The sequence below is a fragment of the Myotis lucifugus genome, unplaced genomic scaffold (genome assembly GCF_000147115.1).
Source record: "Myotis lucifugus unplaced genomic scaffold, Myoluc2.0 scaffold_5, whole genome shotgun sequence".
Lineage (NCBI taxonomy): Eukaryota > Metazoa > Chordata > Mammalia > Chiroptera > Vespertilionidae > Myotis > Myotis lucifugus.
The window spans coordinates 1,495,166-1,508,626 of NW_005871053.1; the positions used below are offsets into that span (position 1 = coordinate 1,495,166).

The window sequence follows — 13,461 nt, forward strand, 5'->3', positions numbered from 1 at the left end:
CCTGGGACGTTTCCTCGCCTTGTCCAGCTTCTGGAAGCTGCCCTCCTGCCCTCCACCCTCAGTGAAGATGCCTTTGCACCCTCCCTCTGGCTCGGCCTCTCCTGCTTCTCTCTGTTGGAGGCCCTTCCTGGACAGTCTAGGATGGCCGCCTGTCTCAAGGTCCCTCTGCCTTTAGGGACCTTGAGACAGAGGTGCTCTTCACAGGTTGTAGGGTTGAGAATGCAGGTGTCTTTGGAGGCCTTTTTTCTGTCAATGCCTCAAAGGCTTCTTTAGGGTGCTGGGAGGCAAACAGCCCCTCAGCTAAACCTGCTGCCACAACCCTGGCCAGGCTGTTTGACAACGAGTGCTGTATTTATTGAAGAAAGTTTAAGTGGCCTTGTTGATTTGAAAGTCAGCCCATTTCTACTTTCGCCCAGCTCCACTGCCTACCACCTGTGGGACTCTGTTCAGCTCCGGCCTCTGAGCCTGCTCATCTCTGACCCCACAGCTCCGAGAGGATGGTCTCTACTGAAACCTCCACCTCATCCCAACATCCTGACCCTCGGCAGAGAAAGTTCCTAGTCCCGTTTCCAGCCCTTCCCAGCTCCAGCTGAGGGGTCTACACTCAGCCCTCATCCCAGCCTGTGCTGGGTGCTTAGGGCACAGCCTGGACCCACCCACCTCCCTCTGGTCATCTCACCCATGCCCACTGCCAACACCAACCCTCCCTGACAGCCACGACCTCTGTGAGTGCCAGCCTGATCCTGATGTGTCCACAAAGGCAGGGGAGCTACTGGTTCAGGTCTCAAGAAATCAACCCAGTTTCCTTTCATTTTAGATGGGACCTGGTTATGTAAGAAGTCAACCAGGCAGGTGAGTGATAGGCGTGTCCCAGTAGGGGACCCAGGGACTGTCTTAATGAAAACGATTGACTCTGTGCGACTCCTGGAATTCTGACCTCACAGGTGTATAGCGTGGTCTGGTGGATGTGCTGACGCCCACGGACGACCTCCCATCAGCAGGGCTACAGTGAGCAACTCGAACCCCATGAGTAGATAGAAGAACCACGCTCCCAGGACCAAGTGTGCCGACACCAGCTGTCCTCATCTGTCGTGCCTTGTGTCCTCAAGGTGATATGGAGGGACCAGGACAGAGGGCCAGGCAGCCTGGGTAGCTTGGGGGAGCTGGGGTCTGGCTGCCACTGCTATGCAGTACCTCCCAGCCAAATGTAGGTTCTGCCTCAGTCTGGTCTGAACTGTCAGTTGACCACTTACAACTCGGGGGGTTAAGCAGATACCTGTGTATTTGTTTTTTTCTGCCTAGAATCCAGTGTCCTGGCTTCAGAAGGGCACTGAGCCGCACAGTGCTGTCTGAACAGAGGGCGTCCCTGTGCAGCACCTGGTGGATTCTCCTAGGAAGGGTGGACTAGGCAGGGTCCACGCTTATCTGGGTTCCACAGAGAAGGCTGCCCTTCATGCCCACATGGACACGGGCAGGATGTAACCAGGCTGCCTGGTCCCTCCATATCACCTTGAGGACACAAGGCATGACAGATGAGGATGGCTGGTGTCTGCACACTCGGTCCTGGGGGTATGGTTCTGGTATCTGCTCACACGGGGTTCTAGTTGCTCACTGTAGCCCTGCTGATGGGAGCAGGTCACCTTTGGGCATCAGCACATCTACCAGACCATGCTGTATACGTTAGAGCAGTTCAAGATAGAACGGAATGAAATCATATTCCTGGCATTTAGGACCACAGCAGGAACAACAAAGGTACCAGCTGGCCCTAGCTGGTTTTGCTCAGTGGATAGAGAATAGGCCTATGGACTGAAAGGTCTCGGGTTCGAGTCCAGTCAAGGGCACATGCCCAGTTGTAGGTCCAATTCCCAGTAGGGGGCATGTAGGAGGCAGCCAGTCAATGATTCCCTCTCCCTTCTTCTCTGAATCAATAAAAATACATATTTTTTAAAAAGGTACCTACCAACTATGTTCAGATGAAATGGGACATCATACCTCAAGACACAGCCAGCCAGACCCAGTGAGGCCAGACCAATGGGGGTGGTTCAGAGAAGCCCTACTGGGCCAGCGTAGGGCTCTCCCACCCAGAAGGACTCTTAAGGAGAGGAGGCCTTCGACAACGTACTTTCAAAGTAACTTTTATTCGTGCCTGTAAGAAATTCAGATTTTAAACTGATTGCCACATCAATTATCTTTTTTTTTAAAAATATATTTTATTGATTTTCTACAGAGAGGAAGGGAGAGGGACAGAGAGCTAGAAACATCGATGAGAGAGAAACATCGATCAGCCGCCTCCTGCACATCTCCTACTGGGGATGTGCCCGCAACCCAGGCACATGCCCTTGACTGGAATCGAACCTGGGACCCTTCAGTCCGCAGGCCGACGCTCCATCCACTGAGCCAAACCGGTTTCGGCACATCAATTATCTTGAACCTGCTTGGATATGGTTATCATTAAGTTTCAATAAAAAGCGCAATGATTTATCAACATCCTCAGGGTGAGAGGGCAGAGGAAGGCTGAGTGACAGACCACGAAGTCCCTGTGCCCAGGCCTCTCGAGAGGCTCGTCGTAGCTCTGCTTGTTGTTGACTTGTGCACAGCCCCCATGTTGTGCAATGTGAACACTGCACATCAAGCCTTTCATAAGGCTCCTGCCTCGCAGGACCCAGGGAAGGGGACAGTCCCTCCACATTTATGTCCACAGCTTCCCCAGCGGCCTGTGCGCTGCAGCCTGGATGATATCCTCAGAGAGCGTGCAGATTTCCTTGTGGACGTCTTCAATGCTTTTGGAAGCATCAACCACCTATTCCCATGGGATGTCAGGAGAAAAAGGATGGTTAATGCTCTTCACCTTTGAACATGTGGATTTCAGACAGGGCTGGGTCTGGGAAGGGCACAGTACAGGCCCCTTGGAGTCCTTCACACCTTTCTGACCCTCAGCCCCAGCTGGGCCGGGAGGGCTTTGCTTGTATCCTTGGGACGAAGCTAACCCACATACCTGCTGCATCCCAGATGCAGAACACCCTATCCTCCTGATCGTCTTCCTCCTCCCCGTGACTCCCCCAGGTAAACACACATCAGCTCTCCTCAGGTCTGGCTGAGGAGGCAGAGAGAGGGCAATGCCTGTGCTAGGCTATATTCCCACACATCCTCGGCCACAAAATTCACTCATTAAATGCTGTGTTCTCATGGAAAGCATGAGGATCTCTGGTACCAAGGGAGCCAGCCCACGAGAAACATCTCCACCAGGGTGTGGGAGACTGGGGATTCAAGTCCTCCTCCTACCATCGATCTAGGTCTAGGCTAGTGATGGCGAACTCATTTTTTTGGTTGATTTTTCTTTGTTAAATGGCATTTAAATATATAAAATAAATATCAAAAATATAAGTCTTTGTTTTACTATGGTTGCAAATATCAAAAAATTTCTATATGTGATACGGCACCAGAGTTAAGTTAGGGTTTTTCTTTTCTTTTTTTTTTTTTAATAATTAAAATCTTTATTGTTCAGATTATTACATTTGTTCCTCTACGTTAGGGTTTTTCAAAATGCTGACATGCTGAGCTCAAAAGGTTCGCCATCACTGGTCTAGGCCAAGAACAGCCAATTCTGGAAAAGCTCCTGGGGGGTGTAGACGAACTCAGAAAAATGCAATAATGAGGTCTGACTAGGCAGAAATGAGAATGACTCCTGAGACCCCACACAAGTACACCCCGAAGGTCACCTCACCAGCCACTGCTCCAGCAGCACAGCTCTTACACAGACCTTCCCAGACAGCAACACTGGATGGTGTGAGGGCCGTTAGCCACCAATTAATTTTCAAATGGTCCTCGGGAAGTTTTTGTACTATACTTGCAACTTTTCTGGAAGTATCTTATTGCTTAAAAACTTTGAAAAAGAATGCTAAAAAAAAGACAACTTTCAGATAAACAAAAGCTGAGAATCCTATGCTAGGAGACCTGCCCTACAAGAAAAGGAAGTTCTTAAGGCTGAGGGAAACAAAACATGATTGGAAACTCGGAAGGAGAGATAAGCACCAGTGTGGGCCAGTAGGAAATAAAGTTTTCTGTTTGTTTTCTGATTCATATTCCTAGCACACTACATTCTTGGCTTGATCCTTGCAGATGTTGAAATGTGTTATAAATGAGAATCATTTAAATCATGTGGAACTGACTCCAGGGTTCAGTGTGAGACGCTCCATCAGTACAAGTGAAAGCCATGTGAAGCTCTATGTTGCTACTCCCTCATAGGGAGGAAGGGCTCGTGGTCACCCCAGACGGGCCATGGGGCTCCGCATTGACCTGAGCACACATGAAAGAGAAGAGAAACAAGCCCACCCCAGCAGCAGGCTCAGCTCCTAGGACGGAGGTGGGGAAGCACACGCCAGATGACAGGGTCAACAGCTTAACCTTTCAGAGTCACATGGATGCAGCGTGTGACCAGCAGTGGACCTGGTCAACAGAGGATAAAAGTGGCTCTCAAGCCTGGGGTGGCACCTGCAGCACCGCCTGACCTCTAGAGCCCAGGCACTCAGATGTGCCTGAGAGAAGGCAGTGGTGGGATCTGCTTTGGCCCTGCTGGCAGGACAGTAGCTCATCTGCAGGGAGGAGGAGTAAGGCTGATGCCTGGGACTGAGGCCAGGACACCGGATGATGGGCGCCGAGATGAAGGAGAGCCCCACCCAGCACAGGGAGATGGCTGAGTGGGCCATGGGGGTGGTGTCGGGGCTCAAGCACCCTAGGCCAGGCCAGCAAAGTCAGGAGCCGTCTCCTGCCCAGGAGCTAGTGAGGAGACAGGCATGCCCCCCACAAGTGGTGCAGGAACACCCAGGAGCTGGCACTGTGCAGGACAAGGGGCGTAAGGGAGGCAGTCTCTGACCCAGCAGCTGAAAGGGGGTGGACTGAGGGCTGGCCCCCCAAATGGACAAGTTCAGACTTCTGATGCAAGGACCTAAGCACAGACTGCAAGATAAAGTATTACTCTTCCAATAAGCATGGAAGGTGATGTGAGGAGTAACTCGGGGATTTTATGTTCTGGATGACAAGGTCACATGGCTAATGCTCAGCAGAGGACAGGAACCTGCTGAGCAGTCAGCTCTGGAAAGGACCCACCAGGGAGGATTGCTGCTGTGGGGCTGGTGCCTGTCAAACTGTCCTCCAACCCACCTACAAGACACCCAATTTCCACACTTTGAGAAGCTGGCACCGGGACCTTGAGGGTGCCCACACTCCTGGGTGCAGCTCTGGCACTAGGGTGACTCTCACCTTCCAGTTTAGGGTCCTGTCCTCCATGAGCTGGTAGTAGCATTGCAGTACCCGCTCCTGGAAGGCCCCATCCTCATAGCGTTCTTGGCCGAACCCGCCCCGCTCCACAGCCTCTGCCAACCTCAGCTGAAGAAACACGACCAGGTCTGGTTTGGGAAGGCCCACGTCTGGCTGCTTGCACCAATGCAAAGAAAAGTTCTGCAGCAAAGAAACTGATGATCAGAGAAAGAAGCTGAATGGGGCCTAATGTGTTGTCTTAAAATCCATAAAAAAGGAGGGGAAATGAGCTACCATTTCTTGAGACAGCAAGAAGTGAGGATCCCAGTAGTGACTTGATTTTTTAGATCATGAATGTTTTACTATTTCCCTTGGCACCTCCTTCTGGTTTAATTTTGTGAGCACATTCAAAAGTGGATAGAGCTGTGGCCAGTGTGGCCCACTTGGTTGGGCGTGGTCCCTTGCACAGAAATATTGCTGGTTCAATTCCCAGTCAGGGCACATGCCTAGGTTGTTGGCTCAATACCAGGTAGGGGGTGTAGGAGGCAGCCAATCAATGTTCTACTCTCACATTAATGTTTCTCTTTCTCTCCCCTCTCCCTCTCTCTCTAAAAACCAATAAAATATCCTCTGGTGAAGATTTTTTTAAAAAGTTATTTGGGGGATGCATACTGAAACATTTATGAAGCAAATGATGTGTCTGGTGGTCACAGTACTAGGTGATTTATCATTTTCTCTGCTGGTACATATTTGAAACTTTCTAAATAAAAAGCAGAAATAAGGGGCAGTACAGTCACTGCCATTCTACTTGGGACAGGAAGTCAGGAAAATATAAACAAAGCACCAGATGCTCTCACCATCTGGTCTGGACACAAGGCTGGGATGGAAAGCCCTGCTGACAGACCACCTCTGGAAATGTGTGATGTGAAAACAAGCTGCATCTACACCAGTGTTTGCCTTTCCCTTAGATAAGACCAGATTCCAGCAGATGGCCATAAGGCCCACACAACTTGCTGTGTGATGTCATGGCCCTGCTCTAGACAGTCACACTAGCGGCCTCCCACCGGGCTGGGCAGCACTCACCTCCTTGGCATTGGTAAAGGCAACACCAGAAAACGCGTATCTGTCCACGATGAGGGTGATGCCCTGGCTCAACCTTTCCTTAATCAATGGCCTAAAAAAACAGAAAATGCTTCTGAGCCATGGACCCAACTCCACATCCCCAGAACCGTCATGTTACAATCATCCTGATGACAATTCAGTAATTCAGTAACCTGACGGATTACGGGCCAGTGATTTGTAACCTTATTCTTAAAGATTAAAAAAAAGAGAGAGAGAGCTCGGGATCTCCTCCTAGAAGATGCCACACAGGCACTCCCAGCAAAGTCCAATGTGAAACACAAGTCCCCTAATGAACCACAGACATCACTGACAAAGATGGCAGGGAAGCCTATGGCAGGAGAGTGGAGCAGTGGACTCGGCCAGAAGATGATGCTGAGAACATTCTCACAGGTGACAGCAGCTTAGGAAGATGTGCAAAGACAAAGGTCTGACATCAGCAAGAAGCATCGCTTGCACTTTGGGGAACAAAAGGATTTTGCCACCTGTGACCTGGAGAAGCCCACAGAAGAGTAGGGATGGGAGATCACACTTGCGACAGCGAGATGCAGTTCTCATCACAGCTTCATTTGTGATTCCAAGCTATTAAAAAAACTACCTAACCTGCAAACAGGAAGTATGGCACATGCACAACTGAGAAGGTCCAACTGTATAAAGAATGAGAAAGCCCTAACCCAGGGGTCCTCAAACTTTTTAAACAGGGGGCCAGTTCACTGTCCCTCAGACTGTTGGAGGGCCGGACTATAGTTTAAAAAAAAACTATGAACAAATTCCTATGCACACTGCACATATCTTATTTTGAAGTAAAAAAACAAAACGGGAACAAACACAATATTTGTATTTGCATGTGGCCCGAGGGCCGTAGTTTGAGGACCCCTGCCCTAACCGGTTTGGCTCAGTGGATGGAGCATCGGCCTGTGGACTGAAGGGTCCCAGGTTTGATTCTGGTCAAGGGCACATTCCGGGTTGCGGGCTTGATCCCCCAGTAGGGGGCGTGCAGGAGGCAGCCTATCGATTCTCTCATCGTTGATGTTTCTCTCTCATTCTCCCTCTCCTTTCCTCTCTGAAATCAAAAATATTTTTTTAAAAAAACAAGAAAGACGTCCATAAGGAGATATAAACCAGTCTCCTAATGTGTCACTAATAAAGCAAAGTACAAACAAGTACATATGGCTATCTTTTCAATAAGGTATATCACACACACAAAAATGGTTATCAAAACAACACATACCTATTTGCTTATTTTATAAATAAATACATAAGGAGGGGACACTATTCCCCACAGCGGAGGACAGGTGTTGGACAGATGGGAAATGGACAGGGCAGTGACATATTTTGTATGGTTTTAACTTTTAGAACCATATAATGTTTTATGAATTAAAAAATGAAAATTAAATCAACAAAGATTAAAAAAACCCCTAAAATTGTAGTTGAATGAACCTAACCATATCCCATATGAACACACAGGGAAGGGAAAACCTGCCCCAGAGACTTGAGCACAGCACTCTGTGCCCATGTGCTAAGGACAGAGCTGCCCACCACCTTGACCACTACGCAGGCTCTTACAGAGGTGTGGACCGCGGGCGGGCAGGTCCCCTAATGAGCCACCCTCAGTGATGTCTGTGGTTCAATAGGGAACTTGTTTCACTGTGAACTTAAGTGAATCGAAGATATAAACAAGAACACTGTGGGGGAGCCTGTGATGCTGGACGGCAACAGGTGTCAGCATGAACGGAGTTTCAGTGTAGATGTGTAGTCATCCCCCGCATCTGCAGGAGATTAATGTTTCTCTCTCATCGATGTTTCTAACTCTCCCTCTCCCTTTCTCTCTGTAAAAAAAAATCAATAAAATATATTTAGCCAAAACCGGTTTGGCTCAGTGGATGAGCGTCGGCCTGCGGACTGAGGGGTCCCAGGTTTGATTCCGGTCAAGGGCATGTGCCTGGGTTGCGGGCACATCCCCAGTGGGAGATGTGCAGGAGCGGCTGATCGATGTTTCTCTCTCATCGATGTTTCTAACTATCTCTCTCCCTTCCTCTCTGTAAAAAAATCAATATATTTAAAAAATAAATTAATTAATTAATTAAAATAAAATGAAATATATTTAAAAAAACTAAAAAAAACAAGGCCTGGGAACACAACCAATGGACCAGCTTGAAAAGCCTCCCACCAGCCAAATTTGGAACAACCTGAACATCAAAAAACAGGAGTAGCTTGTGACCAACTGACTAAAGAATCTGAGTCCACACTGATGACGAATGGATGGGGGAGGGAGGAAAGCCCTTCCTTACATAGAATACCAACAAAAATAGAAAAAATGGAATTATAAAGTCGCCCTTTGAAATCACAATGACTGCCTCAGGCAGAATTCATGAATGCTACAGCAGAGGATCAGAGTTTGCTAAGGAAGGGGATGTTTATATAATTTTGTAGTATTTCTCCTTTTAAGTATTTTTTAACATATTTTTATTGATTTCAGAGAGGGAGGGGGAAAGAAACATCAATGATAATAACTGATCAGCTGCCTCTTGCAAACCCCTTATGGGGATCAAGCTTGCAACCCCAGCATGTGCCCTGACCAGAATCAAACTGAAACGATGCTCAACCGCTGAGTCACACGGGTGGGCTCCCCTTTTAACTATTTCCAACAGGACAGACAGTCACTTAGTGGAAGGGCCTCGCCAGCAGCCTCCTAAGAGACTCAGGGAACCTGCAAATGATGGCTAAATGCCTCACCTCCCTCTTGCCCAATGCCCTAAGGACCCAAAACCAAAATTGCATACCTAAGTCCACTTGTGAGGAAACACCGGACAAATGCAGCACTTTATAAATGGTTTGTAACTTTTTAGAGAGAGCAAATGAAAATGTGGCAAATGTTAATCCTAGGTGAAGGTTGGTGAAAGACTTATGGGAATTCTTGGTACCAGTCTTACCTTTTCAGCTGACTGAAATTATTTCATAATAAGTTTAAAAACAGGCAGAGTAGCAAATTGCTATGGGAAGTAAGAGAAATCACTTATTTCTGGGGATACGTTCCTGCATGAAGATATTTAAGGCCATAGAGGGCAGGCAGGTTTTGGTAAAAGGAGATAGGGAGGGATCTGAAGGGTGTTACCCCCATTGTTTTGAGGTATTTTCAGGGACCACCATCAACCCAGTTCAGATGAAGCAAAACTAAGGGTGAAAGATTAAATGGCTGGAGGAAATAATCAGTTTCCGCACAAAGTGCTTCAAGTACAAGGGAGAAATCAAAACAGCCGAGGCTTACCAAGCACTTGCTCCCACCCTGCCTGGCCGACTTCAGGTGACTGTCACACCAGACCCACAAGGGGCACTGTTGTGCCAATGATGAAGCTGTGGTTGAGGGCTGAGCAAGACACCAAGGTCACAGAGATGGTGGACAATGGTACCACTTGTGAACTCAGCACCTGACCTACCACCCAAGGACTTTCAGGTCTTAGGAACACTAATCTGACAGTACTGGCTGGAATGATCTGCAAAGGGGACTATGTGTTGTGTCAGAACAGAGGGACAACTGACAGGTCTTTTCCACACCAGGGACAAGACCACTATTTAGGAAATAGTTAGCATTATTTCTCATTTTGATTTGGGCCTACATTACTTTTCTACAAAGCCACAAAGATAAAACAAAATCAGAACAATAACATCCATAAATTGCAGATGTGAGATTATAAAAATGGTCTTGGTGTCTTAAGAGTGGTATTACAGTGGGGAAGGCCTTTCCAAGCAAGACAGCAAGCTAAGCAGAGAGTAGAGCATTGTCCCTGCTTGTAAGAGGGACAATGCAAAACCCCTGAATGTCCATCAACATCTGCTGTGAACGCCCTTCTGGAGAGCAGGCTATAGCACTAGGAAAGAGTGAGAAGAGAGGCCTCCTTCAGATATCAAAGGTCTGTAAGGCAGTTAGAAAGCAGCTGCAAAATTATTTGTATGGTAGGTTCCCATTTATTTATAACGGAACAACTCCAATGCTGTATTATCTACATACGTGTAAATGGAAACAAGAGCCTCTGAAAGCACACACCATATCGCTCAGTAAACAGTTAAATGTTGAGAGGACTCTACTAAGATGTAAAACAAAAAAGGGTTGGGAGAGAGGATGAGATACCAACCTAAACTGTGAACTTCAGTTAAACAAATATATAATCTAGAAAACTGTAGGGGGCCCTAACCAGTTTGGCTCAGTGGATACAGCATCAGCCTGTGAACTGAAGGGTCCCAGGTTTGATTCCGGTCAAGGGCATGTATCTTGGTTTTGGGCACATCCCCAGAAGGGGGTATGCAGGAGGCAGCTGATCAATGTTTCTCTCTCATCGATGTTTCTAACTTTCTATTCCTCTCCCTTCCTTTCTGTAAAAAATCAATAAAAATAGATTTAAAAAAGAAGAGGAAAACTGGGGGAGCAGGAGGAAGGGACAGGAGTATGGGACAATCTAGTACTTTCTGATAACCCTTTCTGTAAAGCTAAAGCTACCTAAAGGAAATTAATTAATTACAAAGAGGTGGTGGGCAGGAGGCAGAAAAAGCATTAATCAGTGCTCTTTGGGAGTACACAGCGATTAGATCTGGTCACAGGACTGGTGCATAAAAGAACCTTGTAAAGGCACAGCCTCTGGCATCACTATCCACTCCCCTCCTGAATCTCAAGAGGGAGAAAAGCATTGGGGGAGAGATGGAGGGCAATGGTATTACACTTGTTCCCAGCGGTTTGCAGAGAAAAGTAGGTGCACTGAGTGATCCTCCACCTCACTCTTCTTTTCCAAATAAGAACTCAGAAGTTTGCCAATTTCAGTTGATCTTTCTAAAAAAAGAGAGAAACACACAAAAATGAGGCTTTCCATCTACATTAGAATAGTTTGAACTAAACTTCTGGTCCTGACTCAAGTCTAAGTTTGAGTTTTATTTTACTACATCACTACACAGATTTAGACCTTCCCCTGAAGCTACAGGCGCTTCCCTGAGAAAATGCAGCAGTATGCAGGCACACTGGGGAGCAGTTACCTCAAAGGAAGTATTTCTAACATTTGTAGAATGGCTGGCTTAAAGATTAGGACAATATTCAAAACAGCATTTCCCCCATTTCCTTCTCCTTGTTTTGTAAGCCTTACGCTGTCTCCTGGTTATCTGAATATTGATATTTTTATAAGCACTTTCAAGATCAATATTTTACTTTAAAAATTAAAAAATATGCCACAAAACCCTTGAGAGGGCAAACAGCAAAACAAAAAACAAAACAGAAACAAAACAGAAACCTGGCCCTAGCTGGTTTGCTCAGTGCGGACTGAAGGTTTCCTGTTGGATTCCAGGCAAAGGGGCTCAATCCCCAGTAGGGGGCCTGCAGGAGGCAGCCAATCAATTATTCTCTCATCATTGATGTTTCTCTTTCCCTCTCCCTTCTTCTCTGAAATCAATAAAGATAAGTTTAAAATAATAATAATAACGATAGTATATTTTAAAAAAACATATTTTAAAAAAACAAACAGAAATCTGAGACATGGATTACAAAACAGCACCAGGAAAGGGGGAGGGACTAAGCGGGGGGGGGGGGGGGAATGGAAGATATCTGTAATACTATCAACAGTAAAAAATAAAACAAGCAAAAACGAAACAGCACTAGCAAACTTTTGGGGATGACAGATACAGTCTTGACTGTGAAGTTTCACGGGTGTATAATTATGTCGAAGCTCGTCACACACTTCCCACATATGCACGTTACTGTACATCAATTACAGATCAATACAGCCGTGCAAAAGTAAAAGCACGGATGCATCCAATACCGACGGACAGGACACAGCGACCACAGGACTAACAAGTGAGAAAGCCAATGATGGCCACAGACGGCAACCACAGAGCTCCAGGTAAACCATCTTTGCACAGGTCAATTAGAGTAAGGTCGGCATGAGGCTCGGTTTCTTCATTCTCAGACACCTTTAGATGAGACCACACCAAACCCGCCCTCAACCACAAACGCGGCAGATTCGGGGGAGAACCGAGCACCGCGGGCACATTCGGTCCCCGGATCTGGGTTCCCCCTGCTCCTCGCGGTGCTCCGGCCCCCGGGCTCCCGCCGCCCGACCTTTCCCGCCCGCAGCTCCCCACCGCCTGCCAGGCCCGCCCGAGGGCTCCACCCACCCGGGAAGCGTAGCAGCTCGGCGGGATGGCCGGCGGCGCAGAGCGCGGCCACCAGCTTGCGGCTCTGCGTGCTCTTCCCGGCGCGGTCCACGCCTTCCAGCACGATGAGCGCCCCGCGCCGGCCCGCCATGGCCACGTCTTCGCCGCCCGCCAGGGCTCTAAAATGCCGCGCGTCGTTCGGAGCTTCCATTGGCTGACGTCAGCGGCGCGCGCTAGGATTGGCTGCTATTTTCCATCGTTGGTCGGATTGGCTAGAACGGCTGTTCGCATCGCCTCTTCCGGCGGAGTCCCCGCTCTCTAAGCCGGAAGCCGAGTGCGGGACTTAGTTCTCGGTCGCGCCTGGAGCTAGGCTGCGGCGCGTGGGCTGGAGGCCCAGGCGCGGGAGGGCTCGTGGCGCGTCCGCGACGACTTGCGGCGGAAGGACGGCACGGGCCGCAGGCAGGTCTCGCGAGCAGGCCGGGCATTGTAACGCTCGCCGGCCCACGCCCGCTCCGTCGGTGTCCAGCAGCGCGGGGAGGGGCTGTGTGCACGGGGCCCACGCACAGCTTAGTAAACACGGGCCTGCCAAGCTCCGAGACTTCCATTTGCAAAGACTGCGTGTGCACACTCACAGGAGGAAAGGAAAGCAGGGCGGTCGTTTCGCCTGTGACATGTGGCCACCGACCAGGAGAGGTCCCTGTCGTGGGGAGGCGACACGTCTGGTCTGAGAGCAGCCCCGGCATCTGGAGAGCGTCCAGTGACGTTTGCTGCTCTTGTCTCAGGGACATCGGGCTGCGGCGGCATCTGCCAAGTGACACTGCGCACTTGGGGGTGCCGCCTTCCTCTCCTCACACGCGCACTTTTCCCACATGACGGTTCCGCCCTCTGATCTGTCTAAACCCTATCACCCCGAAGGCCCGTCCCCGAATCCATCTCGTTGTGGGGACACAAACA

General features: G+C 48.8%; 1 protein-coding gene across 1 annotated transcript; it reads right to left on the reverse strand.

The window, feature by feature from the left end:
• Positions 1 to 2,456: 2,456 nt before the first annotated feature.
• Positions 2,457 to 12,744, reverse strand: DTYMK (deoxythymidylate kinase). Its single transcript, XM_006083017.3, has 5 exons — positions 12,529 to 12,744; positions 11,089 to 11,197; positions 6,340 to 6,430; positions 5,260 to 5,457; positions 2,457 to 2,800 (listed from the first exon to the last, which is right to left on the reverse strand). Exons 1-5 carry the CDS (start codon positions 12,716 to 12,718, stop codon positions 2,690 to 2,692), a joined length of 699 nt encoding a protein of 232 aa, XP_006083079.1. The 5' UTR covers positions 12,719 to 12,744; the 3' UTR covers positions 2,457 to 2,689.
• Between the last annotated feature and the right edge of the window lie 717 nt (positions 12,745 to 13,461).

Coding starts and splice junctions, on each gene's coding strand:
- DTYMK (XM_006083017.3), bottom strand. CDS start 12,718: ATGGAAGCTCCGAACGACGCGCGGCATTTTAGAGCCCTGGCGGGCGGC. Junction 11,198..12,528: donor CGAGCTGCTACGCTTCCCGG/GTGGGTGGAGCC, acceptor CTCTTTTTTTAG/AAAGATCAACTGAAATTGGC. Junction 2,801..5,259: donor ACAGGACCCTAAACTGGAAG/GTGAGAGTCACC, acceptor CCATGGGAATAG/GTGGTTGATGCTTCCAAAAG.